This window comes from Mya arenaria, chromosome 6, assembly GCF_026914265.1.
Source record: "Mya arenaria isolate MELC-2E11 chromosome 6, ASM2691426v1".
Taxonomy (NCBI): Eukaryota; Metazoa; Mollusca; class Bivalvia; order Myida; family Myidae; genus Mya; species Mya arenaria.
In genome coordinates, this window is record NC_069127.1 from 60,719,040 (window position 1) to 60,745,217 (window position 26,178).

Consider the following 26,178-nt stretch of genomic DNA (forward strand, 5'->3'; position numbering starts at 1 on the left):
ATCTTTCTGATATATATATATTAATCTGGAAACAAATATTGTGGTTTAAACGCCCAATGATAAAGAAAATGACACATTAAAAAAAGGGTTTATATTTCGTTGAAACAGTATTATCATATGACGGCAAAGTTATTTGTGTTAACCTCATTTCATATCTATCATTTCAATATGGCTTGATCCAAATCCGGGTGCACTGTGCTAGAAAATGTTGGTTCTAATATTTTCTAAAGAATAAAAATTTCGATATTACACACGGCATTTTATAACGCTTATTAAGAAATAGGTTTCACTATGCTAGAACTCTATGTTACATTTACATGAAGACGTTACGCCAATTCCAAAAGCCTTATCTTTCAATTAACTTTGTTATATCGCCTGTCTGACATAATGTTCCCCAAGAGAAAATCATATATATATACCTATATATATCACCTTATAGATAGGTGAGATCTTTGGCTCATATTGTTTATGTTTACCTTAGTTAATCGGTTTTTCAGGAAGTATATTCATGTTGAAGTCGTCATTTCATCTTTTGTTGGAAGATAAAGCACGGTTAGAAATTATCTCTGAGTCTAAAATAAAGTATACTTGATACCAACATTTCTGCTAAGGTAAACTGCAACGCTGATCAATAGTAATTGCATTCTCAACGAAGCGAGAGCATTGAGATCGTTTCAAACCTCCCCCCCCCCCCCCCCCCACTCCCCAGTTCTAATTGCAGTATTGCAGTCTTTTTGTTACATATTTATTTTGATGTTGCAATTTGAATTACGGATCCTAAGCTACAGATTTCAGAAAAAATCAAGATTCGTAATTAAGTGCTTTCAAACATAGATTTCTATTATATTTACTCATGCTAGTCTAATTTAATATCACACAACATTTGATATAAATAATAGTGTTAAATTGAGAAAGCATTGTATTGCTTAACAAAAGATAGAATATTTACATTAACAATCTTTTTTTCAGAGATCATAGTAAATCTTTTATCCCTCTTACAAAATTTAATGTCAAAATATGGTCAAGATTTACTTCACTTTAAGAGAAAATAATAGTTAATGTGACCTACTAAACTTGTGTTAAATGGAACGATATCTTATTTGTTTTACAATACTCTAACTTGTACTTCAAGAGTTCGATTTCTATGAAATCATGAAACAAATGAAATAAGTTGCGTCAACATTTCCCTACAACATTGACGCCATAAAACAAGGACACACTGAATGACCAAATACTAATAATACTATTGTGAACTTGTTTAAATTTTGTTTACCAACAAGTGAATAGTGATAATGCTAATCATAGACTTATGGACCTTAAAACATAAGGCCATAGAGTCATAGAGTATACAGGATAAATAAAGTCAAACGTAGAACAGGCGTAGATTTACGCCAGATAATAATATGGTACATGAGTCTAGCGAAATTATGTTTAGGAGTTGATATACCCAATTGTAACAGCAAAGCCAATGAGCCTAGATTAAACGTTATACGGGAACAGTTATACCCAATGCAATACAAATGGCATGTGTTCCTTGAAAATGCTATATCTTAGACATAAACTTTGTTATGCAGATTGACGGTGAACATTTGGTAACACTAACCATTTAAACACAAGTATGTACATACTTAAACATATGTTGTATATTTCTATGTTATTCAAACAGTCAACTCTATGTATACTCGTACTTTTTAATACAGAGGAGCGTTTGTTTTGGCAAAAAATAAACAATGCTTTCCACTATGCATTCATGCAGATATCTGCGTTGTCGGGTAGTGGTAGATTGCTTGATGATGACCTTTAACTGATGAAATATATGATTGCGAATTTCACAATTATTGTGCTTAAAATCGTTTAAATCTATGATTTGTAATTTGTAAAATACACAAACACATATCTTAAGACCCTGAAAATGTAATTTGTACAATGTGTAGTTTATTTAACAGCTTATCAGTTGAATTTGTAAGGCTATCCACCTATATATGACAAACACGATATTGTTTCGCCAAAATTAAACAAAACAAAATAGGGAAAAGTTGTTGAAACTGTTTGTTAATTGCTTGAAATAATGGTCAATCCATATTGATGGTAGAAAGGTTACTTCTATAATAACATCGTCATTCGCATGGTTGGGAATAACCACTCTGGCCAGGTTAAACAAAAACTTAGTAAGAACTCACTGGTATGGAAGCTTTCAACGGCACACTTGCGTTATTTGTAGTATCGAAATATGCAAATGCATCGTATGATTTCGAGGAAAATAATTCACACCTTGATGTTTCGAAATCCCGAAACATTTCACAGGGGATTTGCCATTGCAAGAAAAATCACACAATAACAGTTTTTTTGCACACAATCTTCTAATATATAAATTGTATAATAATTAGTTGCGTTTTAAGTTGTTTTGAGTATATAACTAGCATTTATAACAAGCGTCTAAGTAAACATAATAATATTTCATGCCAATTGAAAGAAAGGCTGTGAACAATGGTTCCCTACGTCTCTGGGTGATGTTTGTAGAAATTGTGTTCGTTACAGTATATTACACAGCAATGCAATGTTTACGCTAAAAATCACGGATATTACCTGCGCTGTGTAACTGCACCAGCAATAATGGACACGCCGAGAAAACATAACACCATTTTTTATCGTTAACACTACTAAATTAATACTATTAAAAACCATATTGAAACGGCCTTTTATAATATTTATTATAATTTAAAGATAATGTGCTACACGGTTGGGCAAAATATTAGTAACGAAATATCTCCAAGAACATCAGTAACTACTAACCGACGAAGGAAAAATCTAAAAACAAAGTATTTGACAACCAAGTATTTGACGACCTTTAGAAGGTTTACTTGATTGCTAGTGAACACTGTGATGTCCGAAACCTCTCTTGTAATTAATGAATGAACTTCGTGTGAATATGTCTTCCATATATATGCAAAAAGCTACAGAAACATGCTCAATAGCAAAAAATTTAAACATAAACCCGGTTTAGTGGCAATGGGCAAACGCCAAAGACATAGAACACAAAATCACAAACAAGAAACATAGAACAGCACAAAACTCTATAAACAGCACAGTGCATAAATACTATATATATATACATATATATAAATAATTGGTAAGTTTATCAATAATTGTTAGGTACCGCCTTGGAACGGTCAGTAAAATATAAATTTACTGGGGCTTTAAGCCAGTTTATGTGCACAAACCTCACTCTTATCCCAACAATTCTTAATAATTCTTTAATAATCATGTCACATTCGTTATTAATGCCTTTGTCAATATTACTGATAGCCTATTATCCTTTTATTACTGATCTTAGGCAAAAAAGTTTGCAAACAAGCTCAATGACATTAATAATACGGGATAATTTTCTATTGAAATTTGAAAAAATAAAAATAAATTAGAGTAGATCTTAATCAGATTGTTTTGCAAATGAAACGTGTAAAACATATAATCAACAGTGGAATAAATGAGTATATTTGAACTCTCACTGAAATAAACATACAGTTCTCGACCTTTTGGAAACTGTTTATTTCAAATGACCTGAAAAAAAATCACGACAATCCTAATGTGCATTAATGTTATAAGTGTTCAAAACTCACCATGGTTAAAATGATGTGTTACGATGATAAAAACCAAGAGGCAGAACAATCGCGTTAGCGCCGAAAGTTTGAAAAATCTGGTTGAATTTGTTCGATGCGTTCTATTATCGTGTGATAGATAACCATAATCTAATTTATAGGTATTTTCTCGAAGTTTATTTGACATATAAATGCTGTTTATTTTCATTTTAAACGCAAGGACAGACAAAGACATATATAAAATGGATTCATGTATATGTAAACCAATATTTAAGATTAACCATCACTAGATGTTCATTGTTAGGCTCCTTATTATTTCAAATGTGAATTTGCAGAGTTTAACGTAAATACAACTGGAACAGTTCATAAAATGATGGTATGCCTTCAAAAATTGTTATTTGCATAGAAAAAATAAAGCGAAACAATCTACCTCAATGCCTCCAGCATCTGAAATATTCTTTACAGCTACGAGACATTTATTGTTTTATGTATACTCGATCACGGCATTAATATTAAGTTAATAAACTTTATCAGAATTCTATGTGTCGGTCGAGCTGACTGGAAATATAGCTAAAACTAATTATGATCCTGCTCCTGGTCAAAGTCTAGCCAAAGGACAATTGAAAGACCTCGACAGATTTGTATTACTTCTGATTATAATAATAGAAAGATTCAAAATCCTTTAAACAGAATGATTGGAGATGTTACAGTAACCAGAACGTCTTAGAAACGGTTTACTTGAGCAGGGTTTGTTCTATTAGGGGTCAATATGTTAGATAGCGTTGGAAAAATCATTGATTTATTTATCTATCAGACGAGTATTAGTATTATTCACGATTTTTTAAAGTTAGCATGTATATGTTTATTTAGCGATAAAAATATATAACTTGAGTTTCATAACTATTGCTCTCTTAAGCACTCGACTAAATTTGAACATTGATATAAGTTTGAATTATTTAATTTCCATGTGATATTATTTCCTGTATTGGTAATTTGTTGACTACTAATTCGAAAATTAACAAAAGGGATAGGTTTCCATTTACATCCATCCATTCTATGCTTGAATTATTGGATCTGATCAATTGTGTCTAGTTGAAAAGAAATGCCATATCTTAGATAAATGCTTTGAAACTTTGTTCGAACACTTACGCATGACTTTGTAAAGATGCGTGTGATATTTCCAAACTAGCAATCGCCAGAGAAGTTTCCAGTCAATTTTATTGTAGAATAAATAAGCCATAAAAAGTGCACGGGGTTGGCCTGGGAAACTGATAAAATTATTACAGATTATATCTAAGTAAGACCTATGTTTTACAAAAAAGTACCTTTTAATTCTTGATGTTCTTTAAATATGTTTGTTCCTAAACGCTGTTGATGTGCATAAAAGACTACACACAATCAAAGCGTGTTGGCGCTGACAAAACAGGGTTGATTAGCAATGCTGTACCTTTATTAAAAAAAATGTATCACTATTGTATATGTAATGAAAAGTACATAATTTAAACAAATAAAATCAAAATGTTTTTATATATTTATTAATTTTTAAACAAATCCTTACAAACGACTTTGCAGAAATGTTAGTATATGTGTGATATGAGGAGTTGAAGACCGGGTCCCCGCCTTACAATGAGATGTAAGAGGATAATATATACTATTATTGTATGATGCCTTTCTTACACCGTTCATCACGTCACAATTGAGCTAAAATACATTTGTATATACTAACACGTTTTTAGATGGTTGTATGTTAATACATCGATTGAGACTTGATACAGTGCGTCAAAACGCCTGAAAGTGATATATTTAAATTATTATTATACCTCCTTTGCCGCTTATGTGTGTGTGTATTATCTAATGACTTAATTCTGCTATTTTTGACATTTCCATGAATATTTAGACAACTGTCAGTTTTTTTTTAAATGTGTTCATGCTGGGGGGTTTTCCATATCAATTACCACAATATAGTCCATCAGCATAATTACAATATGTATCATTTTCTTGGATGTGGCGATATAAATGTTTTGTTATGCCAATAGCGTATATTTTCGTATAGTCCCTTTTTTCGTATTTCGGCGATGAAAAAAGGAAAATAAGAAAAGCAAAAAAAATACCCATATCTTTGATAAGCCTTTGTTCCAAAGATTATAAGTATCTTCCATGGCCGAGAGTGTAAGATAGGTTCATTCCGACCCGAGCGTAGGGTGTTTTGCGGAAACGAGGTTTACCTAGTTTCCGCAAAACACCCTGCGCGAGGGTTTGTATGAACCTATCTTACATGAGCGGCTATGGTAGATGCTTTTTTCTCCCATCTCAGTTTAACAAAATTAAGTAAAAATGTTGTTTTTTTTGCTAGAACTCTTTTGTGCTTAGTGAAAATAATTGCGTACGGATATGCGATGATTCGTGGTTTTCATGGATATTGGCGCAGTGATTCAGAGTATGTAAATGGTCTGATCGGTCTTTAAATAGTTCCAAGAAGAGTGAAGCATTATTTCTTGAAAGGTGCGTGAAAACTGTTTTCTGGTGACATTTAAAGCGAGAAATGATTAACTAGCGTTCTAAATATTGCCATAAGACAAGGTTTCCATGATGCGCTACAGACGACAGTCTTAAACAAGGGAGGTAATTACACTGTGGTGACCATTAAAAGAAGTTCCATCCGGGCATTTTATCTTCGCCCGTGGGCAAGATAAGAATTTCTAGCATGGTTAAATTAATGGATCTACTTAATATCTGATGTGGGAGAAAATAAAATATATGAATATAGATTAATTTTTCAATGAGTAAAATAATGTTTTGTTTGTTGTTTTTGTATGTTATACAACAAAGCAGATAAACAAAGATTACTGTGAAAATACCGATTACCTTCTTGACAAATCAAAAGTGTCGATTATGTAAAAGCGCAGTGAATATTTTGTTAAAAAATTGAATTATTGCTTACAAAAGATCGGCGTTTCAATATTCGGTTAATCTTTTTGAGATCTATATTATTCTGGAACCGATTACGACTATAGCAATCGTTGTTTATGTTTACCGTTTTTAATAGCAAATGACAAAGAGAATGACAACTTTTTAAAAAGAAGGTTCAATATTTCGTTGAAAATGTATCATCAGATGGTGATGAAACAGGCACAGTAATTGCTGATACCCTCATTTCATGTCTATCATTTCAATATGGCTGGATCCAAAGCCAGTTTGCGCTGTGTTAGAAAATGTTGGTTCAAATAAAACGAATAAACTGTTTTAAATAACACACGGTATACTATTAAGCTTTTTAAGAAATAAATTTTACTATGTCAGAACTGGTAGACATAAGTAGCATTTACATGAAGACGTTACGCCATATTCAAAAGCCTTATATTTTAAGTAACGTCATATCGCCTGTCTTACATAATGTTCCCAGACAGAAAATCAGATAAAACTTTGTATTGGTGAGATCTTTGGCTAAAATTGTTCATGTTTATCTTAGTTAATCGGTTTTTCAGGGAGTATATCCATGTTTAAGTCGTCATTTCATCTTTTATTGGAAGATAAAGCACGGTTAGGAATTATCTCTGAGTCTAAAAGAAATTATACTTGATACCAACAGTTCTGCAAAGGTAAACTGCAACGCTGATCAATACTAACAGCGCTATCAACGAAACGAGGGTACTGAGGTCGTCTCAGACCCCCCCCCCCCCCTCAATTCTAATTGCAGTTTTGCAGTCTTTTTATTACATATTTATTTTGATAATGCAATATGAATTACGGGTTCTATACTACATTGTTTTTCCTCCTACTACTAATTTAATATCACACAACATTTGCTGTTAAAAACAAGAGTTATATTAAGAAAGCATTGTATTGCTAAACAAAAGAAAACATATTTATATAAACGATATTTTTTCAGAGATCATACTAATTCTTTTATCATTCTTACAAAATATAATGTCAACTTATGGTCAAGAAAGACTTCACTTTAAGAGAAAATAATACTAGGTAATGTGACCTACTAAACTTGTGTTCAATGGAACGATTTCTGACTTGTCTTACAAGACATTACTTAAACTTTTACAACATGAATTTGATTTTAGGGGCGTTTTCAAACCTACGAGTAAATGTAGTGCATCATAGTTGAAAGTCCCTCCTGAGTACGAGCTCAGCATTGAGCATAGTTCTTTTTAACATTTGAAAAACGTATTGAGCCTGACGTAAATAGGTGTTGTTGTGATTTTTAAACATGAGCAAAACCTAAAATGAAAAAGGCATCCATTGTTGTATTATGCTTATTACTCTTATGAGTATTGTATTGAAAGTCTTGAGTCTGGCTTATTATCAGGTACTTCAGTTATTTGTTTGTTTTTTGCTGCAGGGTTTAAATGTTCGTCCTGCACCGCAAATGTTTCACATATTGGGGCAATCTTATCAACACACGGATGCTCATGCGATCGTTTTATTCGAATCCATATATATTACTTAAGTACATTTACTTTCTTATTAGAAAACAAACGCTTTATTTGTCACTTTAGCCAAAGTATATTTGATTTTGAAAATAGTTTTTCAATAACAGTTGTGACACTCAAATAAATAATAAACTAAAATCTCCTACGGTATATTCTCGTTCGATCGGTGATCAGATCACCCCATTGTCTTTGGCTAATACAATGCAGATCCAATTAACATGCATCAAGGTGGTTTAGTAAGGGAAGTAAATCCCATCAACAATTTCCAACTACCAAGTAGAGTGACCACCCTGAATATTTTGTTGTAGACAACCTTCGTTGAACGCTGTATACATGAGTTGTTTGAGGAAAAGACAAATGATTTGCGAATTAAAGAAAAATCATAACACTTAACAACTGGTCAAACATTTTATATTTTCTTCGTAAGAATGTCCGAAAATGTTTGGGGCGCGTAACATAAGAAAGACACAATGTCCTACCAACATTTTTGTGGTTTGAGTATAACTGGAAAAAATGTTCAATTTAATGACTGATATCAATTATTTAAACACTATTGATAAGCGATCGCTAAAGATAAATAGTTTAAACTCATATCAGGACGACAGACGTGGGGTAAACAAGATAAATATTATATCAACATACTGGGTTTACCTTAGTGCGTTGTTAAATATTGATTTCATAAAGGTGTGCTGAAATAATTTCAAACTACATAAAGAGTTCATAATCACTACGGTTAACAGTACATATATTTTGCTCCAGCCATATTTTTAAACCTTTTCAGATTTACAAAAAAACAAAGTTTTATCAACCGCCTCTGGTTGATCTGTAAATGAAAAAAAAAACCCATTCCGTTTAACAGTTCAGTTGGTACATAGCTGAAGTGTCTGTCGCCTTATATGACGCTTGAGTATATGCGCTTGTCATGCATGATTAAAACATGTCATAACCTGAATTGAATGTTCTAATGCCAGCTAATGAATGATTCTTTCACGTATAAGAAAACAATGATTGAGTTTCATTTTAAATAAAGTGTTTCACTGGTATATTTTCTTTCTTTTTCAGCCTGATATTTTTATATGTATATAAACAATGCGCAAAATTTATAGATGGTTTTGCTAGAACACTAGTTTCATTATTCATGTTTGCAGCCTTAACATTTCTTAAAGAAAATGATATATTTATTGATGTTTTAAGCTAAAAGCTATGGAGTCTCGTCTTTCCGTATTTTTAAAAAAACAACAAGATTAAATTAACCATCCCTATTTGCGACAACCAGTTTGTAAAGAGCCGTGTAATTGATGGACTGTCATTAATCATACCTTATGTTTTTATACATGTTCAAACCTAAACTTTACTTCATTTATTTCAGAAATGTTTTTGTGTCATAAAGATTAAACTAACAACCTCTCAGATGCTGGATTACTACTAAGGTTCATCGTATTAGTATGATCGCTGCGCAATATTATTTACTGAAAACCTGCACTGGGCACGAGGTCTAAATACTATATCCCGTGTGTATTGACTTTAAGGCAATCATCTTAGTGTATTTGTGTTAACATTTGTATTATATATGTTTATAACGCTGGGCATGTCCCTGTAATTTCTACTGTTCTATTGATTCACGGTCGTTAATGGATATTTATTTGAAATGGTTAACATTTTGAAAGATGCACAATTAACAAATATAGCCTACCAGATTTACATTTTGACCTAATAATAGTTTAGTTTCACAAACATCTACTTATATATTTTCGAACCTCATAACAAACGGAGTCAATGCCAGGTGAGGTTGTATGATCTGCAGTGAATGTATTTTGCAAAGGTCATCTATTTCAATCTTGTTAACATCTTAACAATTAATTTTCAATTACCGCTTAAGGTACATCTAAATGTAAGTGAACAAATCAACACCAGTCTGAGCTAGGGTATATACGTATCTATAACGTATGTGTGCTTAAGATTATCTTGAACAGATACGCTTGTTGTTTAAGTATTTACTTATGCGATACATGTGTATATTGCATTCGTGATTAAAAAACATTTCTCAATCGTTTTCCTTAGAGTGAAATAACTTTATATCGGAGCTACAGGTATGTATGTTGAATATATTTCTTGTTATTTAACGAAACTTACTTAGATTATTAACACTTACATATTAACAATTAGGTTAGTACGTACTTATTCTGTATGCCTTTACTAAAAAGTTCATTCCATATTAACTATTGCATTTATGACTTGATATAATTCTAGTTAAATTTAACTTCAAATGTTGTAAGCCATAATCATATTAATTTTTGAAGAGGACCTAATACGTTTGAGTTTAATATCAGAAATATAAGGAAAATGACGAAAAGGAACATTATTGGATGTTTTTATGGAAGGGCAGAGGGGTCATAATTGCAATACGAGTGTTGATCCCTGTATCACTTTTTTATTTTTTATTTTATTTTATATATTTTCAAAATTCCGATTCGCCTGTTGAGAATTTAAAACCTTGTGTTTGTTACTTCATTTTGATTATTGTATTTCCATTGCGTTTATTTGTCATTCATACACGCACATAGTAACATTGCTCTAATAGTTCCATTTTACGTGAAGACATATTGATATTATTAGATCTACTTCTATTCGCTTGTAGGAATCATGAAGCCACAACATGATATAACATAGATGTGATATTATTTATGCTTTGTTTTATTATGCTCTGTCTTCTTCTTCCATTCTCTTACTTTCTATCGTCTAACTCTAATCGCTAGGTACATGGTGTCTGGTACCCTCTTTACCCTTCTTTTTATAACATTTTTCATTTTACAAACATATCATCAAATGTTACGCGTGTGTATATTTGCATACCTGGTATTGCTTTCTTCACCCTGATTTAATGAATTTTACTGACCAGAATATCTGTGAGAAGAATGCATCCAATGGTTGACTTGAACCCATGACCCACTCACTAGTTGGTAGGTTTTCTATGTGGAATGAGCCTACCGGGTGGTCTTGTTTAATGGCACCAGCATTGCAGATGACAACTATCTTCCCGCCTTTGTGATACAATCTCATAGAACTGATAAGTAAACCAAACCTCATGTATTTAATGGACGATTTATATGTCACTTCCATCTATTCACATTTACCCAACAGACCAAATCAGAAGGATTTCATTCTGATGCGAAAATCGAAGGAAAATCAGGTATACATTTTTTAAAATAAGTATGTCATATAATAACTAATGGGTCTCTCGCTAGACCTTTAAAACTGAAAAAAATATATAAGTTAATGCTCCATTCAAAATTACAAGTTTGTTTTATCTCATTTCTTGATAACCTTATTAAGGGCCAAGGTAACAGTATAAAAGGAAGACATTCAGAAAATGGCCATTTCACTTGACCTCAACGAGCTGTGTGATAGTGTAGATTGCCAGTTTTTTAAATGTACAAAAAGTAGCAAACGTAAATTGATAAAGTCGGTCACATGGTTTATTACGTGTATCCTAAACATATATTTTGAATTTCAAAGCTCTCAAATATTTATAAATACGACTTTCAAATATATTTCAAATAATTGCCAAACAAATTCAAATTTTCCATAATGTTAAAAGACAGATCTCGAAAGTTCATGACACCTTTCTCAGCCAACTGAATTTTATTACCGATTATGTGTTAAATAATAATTTAGAAACTTAACATGAGTTATATATTTAATTGCCTTTGACACCAGAGGGAACATTTTGATAAAACATATTATCAATTTACAGGAAAGTGAGAAAATGATGTTTAAGAGGGAACATGTACAGCACATGAGTAGGCATGGCTCGGTTAAGGAGCTAGACTTATGCAGTGTGACAATATTCATGAGACAGTATTTAGAATGCAAAAATAAATAACATGCTTGAATTGGTCAGAACAAAATACCAAAAACCAGCTCGCACTACCAAAATGATAACAATGTGTTATATTCACTGGAACGTAATAGTCCTTGTTTTACTGTTTAAGAGAAAAAATGCAGCTTAAGTAACTTTAAATGCATGTCATTTATATAATGCTAACACTGATTCTAGATTGACCTTTCTAACATGTGGTTCTGTTAACAAACAAAAGATCACATGATCAAGCCAGTTTGTTAGCCACGCCTACAATATTCAAGTTTTGAAATTTGTGATATGTATTTCTTCTTATCAAGACCACGTTTTAAGATAAAAGTATGATTTATGTAAACATATTGATGGACACACTTTCGAACTACATGTCAAATTTTAAGGGGATATACTAATTTAATTTAAGGCTTAAAATGTAAAAAAATGCTTCCTTGATTTAAAATGCTTTAAAAAACAGGAGAAAACACCCACCCACCATTACCTCCCTTTTATACCCAAGTTGGGTCTTTGATAACTTGTAAATTGTCCCAGATCACAAAGTTGATAATATGAGTATTTCCTACAACAGTATTTACCGCAATTTGATTTGCTTTTTAAATCTTTATGGTACTACAATACGTTAATGTCAACTTTACTTGCGTCCTTCTAATGACTTAAAAACTTAATAATTATTAGTCTGTACAAGTGCTGAATTAAAGCTTCAACAAAACATACATGAATCATAACATCGCAAAAATAATAAACACTTATTTTTATGATTTTATAACATTAATAACGTGTATGAACAACTTATTGTATTCTTCAAGCTTTATCAGACTATCAATATACTGTTCTCCTGAACAGCAATGAAATTCTGTATGCAACTTAATTCATTACAACATCCGTTTCTGAGAGGCATTTCGACTTTTCTCAAGAAATATTTTAATTATCCTTTTGATTAGATAATGAGTGTCACGTTGCGTACTCTAAACACTTAGGGGCGTAAACAAAAACGTCTTCGTATTTAAGTATGTTGAGATTAAATCGTATGTCGTTTTATCTAAAAAAGAAACTCACTCCAATGTATCAACAAGTCAATCCTAGAAACGGGAATGGGAGGGTTTAAGAGGGCATCACCTTCCTTGTCACAACTTATCGAATATTGAATGTTTAAAATTAAATCAGTTGATAACTGGGCGGTTTATTACTCTAGATATACAAGTTAATAACAAAGTAAATGTATATAGACCTAACGAAGATAGGACATCTTTATTCAATCACCTAGAACAAAAAGAGCTAACAGTGATGGACGCAATAAAATCCGCACTGTACCTAATCCCTCTATTGATAAGAAAATTGAAAGGAACAATACAAATAAAAAAATGTCTATCAGCAATAAATTTAATGATTGCAAACTATAATTTGATCGATATTTGGCGCGAGAACAATCAAGACTTGCACCAATACACCAGGCATATGCCGATTATATTCTCTCGTCTAGACTAAACCCTTATCTCCGAATTTCTACGCAATACAATTTTTAATTGTGAGAATAAGCCATGCGATAAGACAAACCATTCGACTGTTGTACATTCATTTATACACTTGAGTCGATGTACCAAAATAGAATAAAAATGCAATTATGGAAACTCTAGGAATTAACAATAACTATATCCCCAATAAGTATTAGGAACTAATCAAAGGAACTAAAGGTTGAAGTATCAAAATGATATCCTCACTGTTGTTAATTCACTTCATATTTAATCGAGCATGAACAAAACATATGATCATACATACAAACAGGTGTTTATCTATCACAGAAAGTACAACTACAGCCAATGCGACGTGACCTCAAGCAATGAAAAACAATTCACATGTTAGATGGAGTGCATTATAATAAAAGATCAGTGGAATAACCTGAAGACCTATCTTCAGTCCAAGGGTGTACTTGTTAAACTGAATTCATTTACAGCTTTGTTTGTAGTAAACACAGCTTCACGTAGTAGATATAGCCACACAAACCGTTTTATTATATTGGTTATATTACATTCTTTGTTTAAAATTTCGAAAATTGATATCATACCTTTAAACGTATTTGCAAAAACGTATAAATATTGAACGCAAAATATCTATAATGAAAAACAAGCAAGATTTCCAGTTACATAAATGGATTTTTTTTATCACTGAAAAATATGAATAAACACAATAATCAACACATTTGATAGCAAAATATATACAATTTATTTCACAGGATGTCGGTGCAACACGCACTGGCCGCAGGATTAGAGATATCGGTGGATTTACAACCGCAGGCTCTGTATCATCTTGATTTTTTGAAGGAAATAGATGATTTGGATCATTTCAGAGATCAAACATTTATTGCAAGGGCTGTCTATAGGTATGAGGCACTCTGGATGCCCTTTGCCGCAAGGCACGAAGTTTTGGTACCTCCCATAGACATCCATTGGGTGTGGCTTTGCCACATGCTATCACCGGTTACTTATGCTAAAGACTGTGTCAATGTATTGGGCAAAGTATTGGATCACCGGTTCATGAGTGTGAGAGAAAACACTCATTTGCAATCTACATCGCGTGAATTATGGACAAGTGAATATCCATCGGAGCCGTATGACCTCAGAGCTCAAGGGAGTTCTGATATTGAATCCAACACAAACGGTGACTCCCGCATTTCTTATGACCTTGTTTCGGCAGCACTGAGACAAACGAGCTTCTTCTACCACGTATCATTACCTCATTATCGAGACTCGAAGTTTCTAGAGGATGCTTCGCAAAGGTATAGACAGTTCCTGTTTATGGCGGCGGAAAATCGCACATCTTTCCTCGTTCCATGTTATGACATTGATCTTATATGGCATACCCACATGTCACATCCTCTAAAATACCAACAAGATACAAACGCGATAATGGGAGAGGTTTTCAATCATGACGACTCCGACGGGAATAGGGAAGTAGGATCAAAGCTGCAGATATGCGCAAATAAAACCGAGGACATATGGAAAGCGATGTTCAATGAAAACTACTTAATTGCAGGAACAATGTATAGAGGAACGCCCACCAAACATGCCATCCATGGAACCAGTATAACGTGGTCAGATTATCCCAAGCGGCAGCTCAACGTTGTAATAAAAAGATGCAAAATTGAAGCTAAATATCATACAAGAAAACGGCTGCGAAATTTATTCATTGATATCAAATTTACCAATACTACCTTAAGTTCATACCCCTTCCGGAAAATTAATCTAGCTGGATCTACTGCAAAACGGTCTGACATCAGGAACAGCTTTTTATGGTCGAATCTCGAACACAGTTTTGACATGAAAGAGGGAATGTGCATTGGTGTTATAATGGAAATGAACAGAATACGCAGAAGATTCTGTTCGTCGCAGTTATCACCCATTGGCTGCACTTCGACAGTTTTGCGCTTTGACCAACTTGCAAAGGCCAATCACGAGCATTCAGATATAATCACACTGGAGCTTCATGGGTTTCGATTTACAATAGAACTTCTTGTTTCAAAAACAAGCATAGACGAGTGTGCTGATATGTCATTCGAAGCAAAACAAGGCTCAGTTGAGAACGAAGCGCCACAATATAAGGATGGAGATATGAACTACCTTTGGCCAGTCTTAGAAGACAATTATACTAATGACCTCGGGTTTACATGGACTCGCTCAGGGTAGGTTAATGCATTACGTTTGGTACATTTTACAACTTATGTGTCAGTTATGGAAAACAGGAGTCAAATTGCATAACATAGAAACAGACGGGTGTAAATATCTCTTTATTTCCCTTTGAATACATGTAAAGAACATTTATAATTTCTTTGTATTTGGTAAGCTTCTACATGACTATTATGGATCATCCTAGTGTGCATTTCAGACTAGAAAACTCTTTCGGACAAAGCACTGTTGATGTTACAATTGCCCATTGCATGCCGCTGATGACATCCGTTATACAGGTGCGCTGTAAGGGGAGCATTAAAGCAGTCGCTCATCGGCTGCAGCCGGGAGAGCTACCACTTTCAGAACAGGTGATTCTGGGTGTAGAAAGTTAAACACTATCGTCAATAGTTAATATTTGTATATAAAGAGCTAGGTGTTAGGGGACATAGGCAATGATGAACCTACAATTTCTTTAAAATTAATCGAACCGAGACTTATATTTTTATATTTTTTTTTCCATAATGTATTTTTAGTAGTTGTATAATATGAAAGTTGAAGTCTACTGCTTAGAATCGACATTTCCCGAGTCGCCTTTATTTGAATATTCAAATCAAAACCGTTAAACAAATGCCAATAAGGAGAGAGAAAACTGGCCAAGTATGTGCTTCCTAGAACTTTGATCGACAATTTATGGCAGAGTGTTTGATATGTACTGTTGTCTATCCATTGCATAAACGTGTACGATCCATTAATTAGATAGACATATAATAAGAGTTGACCAGTTTATAAATTAATTCTTTTCTTTGCAAAACAGGTTGCTGATGTCGTCATTCCAACTCTAGATGTAATGAAAGGCGATGAAGCTGTCATGATTAAAAACAATGGTGGTGACTGGGCATTACTGGTTGGAAGGTGGACAGGTAGGCAACAGGGTAGTACATGCGTAAAAACTATTTATGAAATACGCAATGGTGTGCTCATTTCAGCTTTACTAAATTATCTATTTAGGCCACTCAGAACATTTTTCTAGAAACATGCAGCTAGTTGTAAAAATCTGATTAATTATTTGGTTTGGTCGTAGCTAGAGAAGATGTTTATCAGCTGGCCAATGTTATCCAGTAATTACAATAAACCTATCAAATCATTGAAATTTGAAATCGTTGACCTGTTGACAGTTAATCAAAATGTTACACAAAGTTAAATACACTGAGAGCATGGTTACAAACATACGGTGGAAGCATTATTTTAACACGTTTTTTTCATTAGATTTAGATTTGTTGTTTCAAATGTTCAAATTTATCAGTACTTCCAAAAAAAGACGTTTATTCAATATGGAAAGTGAAATATGTTTATTCAATGCATTTTGTGCCAAAATGTTGTCATATAATTCCTTAAAGTTTATATTTTAATACATACTCATAAACATTAAATTGCAGGTCGCGCTATTCGTTTTGATAGACCTATTTCTACGGAGAAAAGAAGTCAAGGATATATTGAACTAGATGTATATTTTCTGAAAGAAGGAGGCAAGAATCCGAAACTAACCTTGAGGAATTATCTTGAAATAGGTCCTCTTTCGGTTGAATTTTGCAAGGCTCACATCGAACTTCGTCAATCGTGTAGGGAAATTGCAGAATATATTGCCTTGACATACTCCCTGGCCCTGCTAAACGTAGTATGTGGTTCGATTAATGGAGGATGTATCGATTCTTCCAAATATCAGCTTAATAAGATACCGTGGCATCAATTCATGAACATTGTTGGCCGTTACGAAGAAACTCCCCAACTCAAAGCCCGCGGAAGCAACGAACAGCAAAGCAGCAATAAGGATACAAGCAATGCGACTGTTGACTCATCCTCATCAGCCTGTGATAGATATTCAAATCACACGGCAAGGAAGGAGATTAGGCCTGTGAATGAAGATGTAGGGAATCATCTTACACCATGCGGTCACTATGATTGTCGGGATAATTACTGTATGCAATGCCATTGTGGCGGAATGTGTATGCATACAGTGGCTGCACGTTGATAATTGAAAGAGTCCGGTCAGTATAAGAAATGTTGCCGATTTATTTTACCGAAGTTACACTTTTTCGAGGGCGTGAACATCTGCGGAAGCCCACGAGTTGTGTTTATGTCTACGTAGCATAACTGGTCCAGCTATTTTCTTTGAAAGACGAATTGCATTTTCTTAAGTGAAATCAATTATATATCTTGAAGGATATGTATGTCAGCAGATATATGGCAACAAAACGAATCAAACCTCAAAAAGGCGTTGTGGATGTGCTTTGAGAGTAAGTGGTTGGATAAAAGGACATAGTATACATTCCGAATATTCAAATAAGAAGATACACTCATATCATTTGATGATATCTACATGTAAAGGACTTTATGAGACTATTAACCAACGTCTTAATGGGCTTAAAGTATAATTTAGAAAACAGTTTATTCTGTGTTGCATTTCACGAGGACAGGAAAACAAAAGAGAGACTCAGAAAAACAAATTGTACTTTTCAATTAATTTTATAAGCGTTGGTCTTTATTATATTTTAATTTATTATTTATGATCTGTATTCGTTTGTTGTTGGTTTGTTAAAACGCTAATGATTTATGTATTGCTATCTGCAAGAAATACTTGTTAAACCAAAAAAATGATGTAAAGCTTTAAAGTCTTCAAAAGGGAAATATTTCTGACCATGCTAAGAACAATGAAATAGGTAAAGCCTGGGACCGTATTAACAAACCATATTATATGTTTTATTAACACTTTTTTAATAAGATTAACTCATATTCAATATCCTTAAATCAAATCTTACTTACCAATCATCAGCTTGATAGTTTTGATAGTTTAATCACTATTATGTTTATGTCTCAGTTGATATTTTCCTTACACAAACTTTCATTAATGATTTTATCAGCAAAAAAACGGCTGACATTAATACAATCCAACACAAATTTACTGCGTGGAAATATATTTTACAAAGCAAGATGTAGCAAAACACATCTTAAGATGAACATGTGTTTCCGTTTTTAATGCACTGTGCAGGTGTGTTAAACAAATTCTTTCTAGCTATGTACGTCATTTGGAACACCCATGTCTCATGTAACATTTGCTCTTCTGTTCATGTGCACGAGCATCTAATATTTCTGAACCTGACTTTAATAAATGTTGTTCAATAAAAAGTTCATAAACTGGGTGTCAAGAAGAAGACTACAGGTTAAATTAATGTTTCCGGTGAAGAAAATCAACACATGAAGGTAAAAGTGCCTGTCCGATAAAAAGGACCCTTATATTTTAGAATTTTGCAATTGAAAGGTATACAGAAAATCATATTTTCGAAATGTACAAGATGTAATATATCAGAAGAATATATACAAGGGATTATTTAGTTGAACAAATATAAATAACATCCCAATTCGTGTTTCTAGTTGAAATGTTGCTATGAACAAATTAACGAACGTCACGTACACGAACTTTATTACTAAAGGGTGCCTTTTAATCCAGAATCATAGGAACGTTTTTTGTACCTAAGTATGAATATATATCTGCCCTAGGTGTATTTCATCATTTTTGAAACTGCTTTTATGAACAGTATTGTTATAAACCCGATGAGTGCTTTAGAGTTCTCCAAGTGTAGCGTAACGCTACGGAACTCTTAACGTTTTCAACAAAACTCATGTTAACAACTTCTTCCAAGTTCATATTTTTTTAATTTAATATATTTACAGAGTTGAGCATAATAATAACCAGTCTGCTTTCCAAAACCCTACTACAGTACATCTGAGTCCATCGTAGCTTCTTGACTCAACTGAACTCCCTAACACAGAAAAATGTTCCAAATATATACCAAAACTATGGGCTAAAAGGTGACCGCTTAACAACCCAAAGCCCGCACTCATTTGTTATAAACATGACTAGTAATTCATAACTGTGTATATGTACACAATCAGCTGTCAACCACATACGCATTACTGGACAATGACATATCAATCAAATATGTACTACAATATTTAATAAGTGTTGAGTATCAAAACATGTATTCCAATATCCATTTAATAAAAAGCTAATTATTTCATAAAAGTAACGTTAATGTACTCGTTACCTTACACTAGGAATAAAATCAGGAAATAAGACCCGAGCTGGTACTCACAAAATCGCAGCTGATTAAAATGCATCAAATGCCTACAACAAGCGCGTCTTTCGCGACAGACTAAATCCCTTAGAATATGTTATTGACAAGTGCTCATTTGGGATATCGTTTGACGTGCTATTTTAATTATGCTCTGCTATTGAAGTCGATATTATCATGCCAACGTTAAGGGGCGGACATGTCCCCCACACTATTTAGGTGTATTCAGTACATGAAGTGATAGAATATATCTCCTACAAAAGATAAGCCGAAACAAACGTGTAAATGGTTATTCGTAACCAACACAAGGGGAAGTACTCTTTTACCTAACGACATTATCCTGAAAAGAACCATTTTCGGTTTTTTAACTTTCAATCTGGACATTTTCTACTTTTTTCCTCATTCATGACTAGTGTAAAACATTGCTTATCTAGATATCGACAATTTCAGATTAATACCAGTTTGTTTTATGGTTTCTTTGTGTGATACATACGAAGGTGCAATTTTTCGTTTTGCATTTTTCGGATGGCTATATCAATGTGAAAGTAAGTGTTCGAAATAGTCATACGAATTCAAAACAATGAAACAGGGGTTAGTCATGGTGTTTCCAAGTCATCGTGTTTCTTATTGATAGGACGTGTTTGCTCTTCTTTTTGCAAGATTATGAGATCAGGTAACAAGAATAGAAATCCTGATAAAAATAATTTTGCTCATGACCTTGGATCTCTCTTGAAAAGAGGATATATTTATTAGTCGGTGAATACTTTGACCAATGATATATGCCAGTGGCTAGAGCCCAGTAATGGCAGTACATGAGTTGGACATAGAGTTGTGGTCAGTGGAAAGGCCGCTATGGTATTATATAACTCATATTGGGTATTTGGGGACAAATTCTAACGAAGAGGGGTTGATTGTTAACAGTACTGATATAGATTTTCATCAAATATAGTCCATTTTTAATATATGTTCAATCTAAAAATGTGTTCATTTTCTCCTTATCCTTTTCCCACATATTCAGTATCGCATGGCTTGATTACTAAACGTGCTGGTACATTGATGGGAACTGGGTGTAATTCAGGTCCCATCTCCTGGTGACCCATCGTAGGTTTGCCACAAAGGGTACCATGCCATTTATACTCAGGCCATATACGGTGCAGACATAATGTAAACTACACATACTAGCAATCTATTATTTAATGTTTAATGCCACTTTTCACAGATGAAGCAATTTTGTTTTGTATATGATGGTATGGCAGTCAGTTGGTCATATTGAATGCCTTATGTCTATTGTATAACAAAAATTAAATTAAACTTAAAGTCACCAGCTGTTAATACAGTCCTATGAATTAAAACAAATATTAACGAAGTCTTATTCATGCAAGTTTAATATCCTTCCTTAATATAATATCCTTAAACGGCAGATAATTTCTTCAAAGTAAACGTACCGACCGCCCGAGACACTCAATCAAGAGCACCAAGGGACGGTTACACCGGCCTGGAGGTCAGGGCGAACAGTGACAGCCGCGAGGCGGACCGCAAGATTAGTAAACCAGGTGTATATTACATTGCCATAAGTTAACAAAGTATAACAACGTATATGTTGCATTGCAAAAAGGTAACAACATACAATGTATATTTGACATTGCAATAAGTTTATAAGATTTAATTATCATTGATATAAGTTAACAAGGTATTTATTAAATAGCCATAAGTTAACAGCGTATATATCACACTGCAATAAGTTAACACGTTATAGGTTGCATTGCCATCAGATAACAAGGTATATTTTACACTGCCATAAGTTAACGAGGTGTAAGTTGCATTATCATTAGTTATCAAGGTATATGCTTAACAAGGTGTCTTCAACATAACCATAAGTTAACAAGGGATATATTACACTGTTATAAGTTAACAATGTACTTGTGACATCGTCATAAATTTAGATATATATTACATTGCCATTATTTGCCATGGCGTTTCTCTTTCTGAAAACCAACAACATGTGTTATATCTCTTGAAACATAGAACAATATATCCCGAGAAAAATACAATATCTCCCGCAATAGAGTATTAACTTTACTAAAATACCGAACAATATCTCCTGAGTATAGCATAATATTTGCTGAAATACAGTTTAATGTCTTTTTAATTATAGTATATACATATAAGATGGTTGATGGGGTGATTGTAAATTGTCAACATTTATTATACCGCAAAACATTAAGGGGACCAATAGCGTATTGATATTACAAAATGACACTCAAAAACCAATAACGACTTTCAATTTTCAAAGTATCACAATAAAAAAAACACTCTAAGTACATAAAAGACAGATTTTCAAACAAAATGAATCAACAGTAACATCTTTTTTAATTGAGAAAGGATTATCACTTAAAATGTCACACTAAACAAGTTAAATGCGTCTTGTAAATAATTCCATTTCTTGTAAAAAAATACCAACATTTCACTGCAACTTCCTTCTGGTTTAATAGGTCCCGACAGCAAATGTCGACTTGGGCATTGAACGGTGACTCTCCTGCCTTCTCCTAATGAGGTAGTACATGATGTCAAACCACACCTTGTTTAGTAGTCAGCATTTGGTTGTTACATTCAATGATTGTCACTTTTTACTAAACATGTCAAGTTAAATTCGTACATGTTAAATATTACAGGTCCCAAAATTAACAAAATCACTAACACTGACAGCAAAAACAACATGATGAAGCATGATTAATATAGATTTTAACAGTTCAGCCTATCATGCAATTGTTGGCATCATGGCTGCAATAGCAGTTTTTCCCAACGGGGCAGCGCAAAACCACAAATCACTTCCTTCGTTGAAAACTCCAAGGGGTCAATGCCACAACGCATAAATTAAAAGTCTCAGCTTTTCGACACAATGCACTGTCTGGTTACTCATACATTTTTCTTCCCCAGTAGAATAGGGTTGTTACATGTAATGGAATTCAACCCTTGTGCAGATTCTCAAGATCGCCGGCTGTGATAACAGGTTCTCAACGTCTCCAAACCCACACCGCCTGCGTTTTGTAACTGTTATTGCTATATGAAAATATATTTTATTTCAATGTGTTTTCTATATACAATATATATATATATATATATACTTTAATTATTCAGGCAATTCAGTATTATAAAGTTTTAATAACAGGTGGTATAAAACGATACACCTGGCATGCACGTGTCAATACAAATCACAAAATTACTAATATATTGTTAATTAATTGTTAATAATATTGTTAATAAAAATTTAAGGGTGCTGACCAGAGACGCCGTTATTGCTTAATATTCATCAAAATGAATACCATAACATTTGTAGTAAGTTAGATGTTATGGTGCTTTTCATCAATTTCAAACTTGCAGTCACACATACAACACATCTGTTTGGACAAGGGACGAGAACAGACCTTGACCACATGATGGACATGCACATAAACAAATGTAAATTAATACCCATCACTACCATGACGTCATGTGTCTTTGACATATTTGTGACTTTGACAGCTGTCATGTGACGTGTATAAATGTTAATATTACTGCAGTTTAGAAGTAGGGGAGAATTAAAACACTTGTCTACACTCTTCCCCAGCAGGTTAAAATGACTCCGACATTTTCCAGCACATTAAATTAACCAAAACCACCTACAAAAATTATAAAGACTCCTAATTCCTAAACTGAAAGAATTAATATTTTTAATACTTTAAGGCACCAAAGTATGTATTCTAAATGAAAAATGATGCAGAAAGTATAAGTTGATTTTCAAAATTAATTTTAGATAATATATCCAAGTTACATAGAAGACCTAACTAGAAACAACAGGGGCTAGTACTGCACTACATTAAATGCAGACATAATATTTGAGTATTCTCCCTTAAACTGTAACTGAACATTTATTTATTTATCTATTACAGTAAATTATCTGTCAGTCAGAACAAGCAGAATTTACTTTAATATGAACTGGGCAATAAAACTAACTCAAGCAAAGTCACAGTTTAGACAAATGAATATGTCACATTGAATACTTAATCAAGGAGTTGCCACAAAAATACTAAATAGAAATAGATATATGAATTTCAGCACATATCGACATTTTCTACCAAGAATACTTAAATGGAATTAAAGTTAAATTTTAACTGAAAAACAACAACAAAACAAGCAAATGGCAATTCAAAAGCATTTGCCAGATATAGGTTGAAACGCTAAAAAAAATATGGAAAATATTATTATTTTATTATGCATTTAGCTGTGAAATTAAATCTAGTCGCAGTAATTTATTCCTGCAAAAATAGATCTGTTTCCTGTTTCGGATTCAGGAAAATAATAAACTTAAAATGTAAAAGTTCTTTTAACCTGAAAATTTAATATTTTGCAATGTTTAACTGAAACGCAAACGTGGTAAACCACATACAGCATAATTAGATTTTGTAAAATATATATATAAAGAAAAAATACGTGCACAAATAATTTAAAAAAGGTTATACAGCACTTAATATGGGCTATATTACACCTTAAATTGAATATATGCAAAAAAAATATATATTGCTGAAATATTTTTCAAATGGGCTACTACAAATTCTCCATATCTCTTCGGTTGTCATATACTCCCGGGACAGGCGGAGTAGGTGTCGCTGAGAAGGGGTTTCTAGATACGGGTGAAGAATCTAGATTATGAGCATATGGTAAAACTGGTAAAGGCCAAACAGGGGTACTCATATAAGGGAAATGAATATGCTTTTCGGATATAAGTGCAGCATGGTAAAAATTTGGTTGAGAACTGACACTTAGTGGATTAGAATTTTGTCAGTTGTTCATTGGCCCCCTCTTTCGAATATTATATATTCTATACGAAGATGAATCAGAGGAGCTTGTATCCCCATCATGCTCAGACTCGGCCTGAACAGGGACTGACCGCGTTCTGATCTTTCGGACAGGTTTGGGTATTTGAGCACAAGCTTCAGTATCTTCTGGCTCTGGCACGGATATAAAAGGAAGCAGCAGATTTTAGTGTAGTGCGAGACTCGAGTTGCCTTTTGAACACCGGCAGACCGTCATAATGAAATATTCAGTACTACATATGGGTCTTTCTTCCACTTGTCAGCCAGTTTCTGGTGTTTTCTCAGACATTTTGGTCATACTGAGCTTTGTTTTCCCCGCCATATTCTTGGCTTCTTCTCTAGCTACCTTGTAAGCGTATTTCAGGCGTTCGCGTTTCTTAACGACGCGGCTCTCGAAGTTTCGTCCCTGGTCTCCGTGGAACTGCTCTGGAAAGGAGTAATGGCCTTAAAGTTCTCATACAGAGCTTTCGCTGTAGTTCTTGTCGCCTGGTTTCTGCAGAGGATAGCCTTCGCTTACCGCGTATTATGGTCGATTATAACTAAGACATTCTCACGCCATTCCTTGTTACTCTCCAAATTCAAGTAATCCATACAGACTAGCTGCATGGGCCTATACGTTTGCCGCATGAGCTACGCCGCAGGCACCGAGGGATCTTCTTACAGACACAGGACCTTCACACGGACATACGTTTCTTGAAATCTGCTTCCACCCTAGCCAGGATCGCCAACATCTTTGTGGAGTCCATGAAATGCGAGAGCACGCTTGGTTTCAGGAATGACGAGCTGCCTGACAATTTTCCCATTAAACTCGGCAGTGTGGTACAAAACATTGTTCTCAACAGAAAAACGGGATTTGTCACGAAGGAGCGATTTGGTGTATTTCGGCAGTTCCTTCCCCCTATATTGATGACCGTAATATAAGATAGAAATAGCCTTGGCTATATCAGGGTCTTTGCCATGTTCTATTGCCCAATTAATTGGAGGAATTGCTGAAGCTTTCATTGGTTAGAGTTGTCATATATCTTGGTACCTTATGGTCCTGATAAGCATTCGGCTGGAAAAATAGGGAGTACCATAGAATAACAGAGCGCTTTGATAGCTTCAGAGAACCATTTGGGCTGGCAAATCAAGTCATCACAGTCAACTTTCAGCTTCCCTGATTTGTAGTCAATGTCAGAAGTGTATGCTGATAAAGCAGCGACCCAGCGGTGACCAATTGCATCGCTGTTGTCAAGACATGGGTCAACGGGTTATTATCCGTTGTGACTGTACATTTATAACCGTGTAGGTAGTCGTTACTGCCCACTTAAGCGCAAGAAATTGCAAAATGCTTGGCTGTGTAGTTTCGTTCATTTGGGCGGAACCCTCGGCTGGCGTAAGCAATAACTCTCTCAGCTCAGTCATCCTGCTCTGCGCCTAATCCATTACTTCTTGCATCATTGTAAAAAATAAATGGTTTGGTAAAATCTGCAAATTCAAGGACAGAGAAACAAGTTGATTTTTCCTTAAGGCAACCAAAGGCCGACTGTTTCTCAAAACCACAGGACCAACTAGCAGGGGACTTTTTCTTGGACATTTTTGACTTTGCCGTTTCGCCATGGCCTTCTAGCATGTTGAGTCG

At 33.8% G+C, this 26,178-nt stretch overlaps 2 protein-coding genes across 2 annotated transcripts in view; one reads left to right on the forward strand and one right to left on the reverse strand.

Annotated features, from left to right (window-relative positions):
- LOC128238508 (ras-related and estrogen-regulated growth inhibitor-like) overlaps nucleotides 1-26,178 on the reverse strand; it is a 55,028-nt gene that overhangs the window by 19,095 nt on the left and 9,755 nt on the right. The gene's annotated exons all lie outside the window — the stretch shown is intronic.
- On the forward strand, nucleotides 14,175-17,637 carry LOC128238502 (uncharacterized). The gene is made up of 4 exons (XM_052954483.1): nucleotides 14,175-15,588; nucleotides 15,792-15,942; nucleotides 16,389-16,494; nucleotides 17,011-17,637. Exons 1-4 carry the CDS (start codon nucleotides 14,306-14,308, stop codon nucleotides 17,601-17,603), a joined length of 2,133 nt encoding a protein of 710 aa, XP_052810443.1. The 5' UTR covers nucleotides 14,175-14,305; the 3' UTR covers nucleotides 17,604-17,637.

Coding starts and splice junctions, on each gene's coding strand:
- LOC128238502 (XM_052954483.1), top strand. CDS start 14,306: ATGCCCTTTGCCGCAAGGCACGAAGTTTTGGTACCTCCCATAGACATC. Junction 15,943..16,388: donor AGCTACCACTTTCAGAACAG/GTGATTCTGGGT, acceptor TTTGCAAAACAG/GTTGCTGATGTCGTCATTCC. Junction 16,495..17,010: donor ACTGGTTGGAAGGTGGACAG/GTAGGCAACAGG, acceptor ATTAAATTGCAG/GTCGCGCTATTCGTTTTGAT.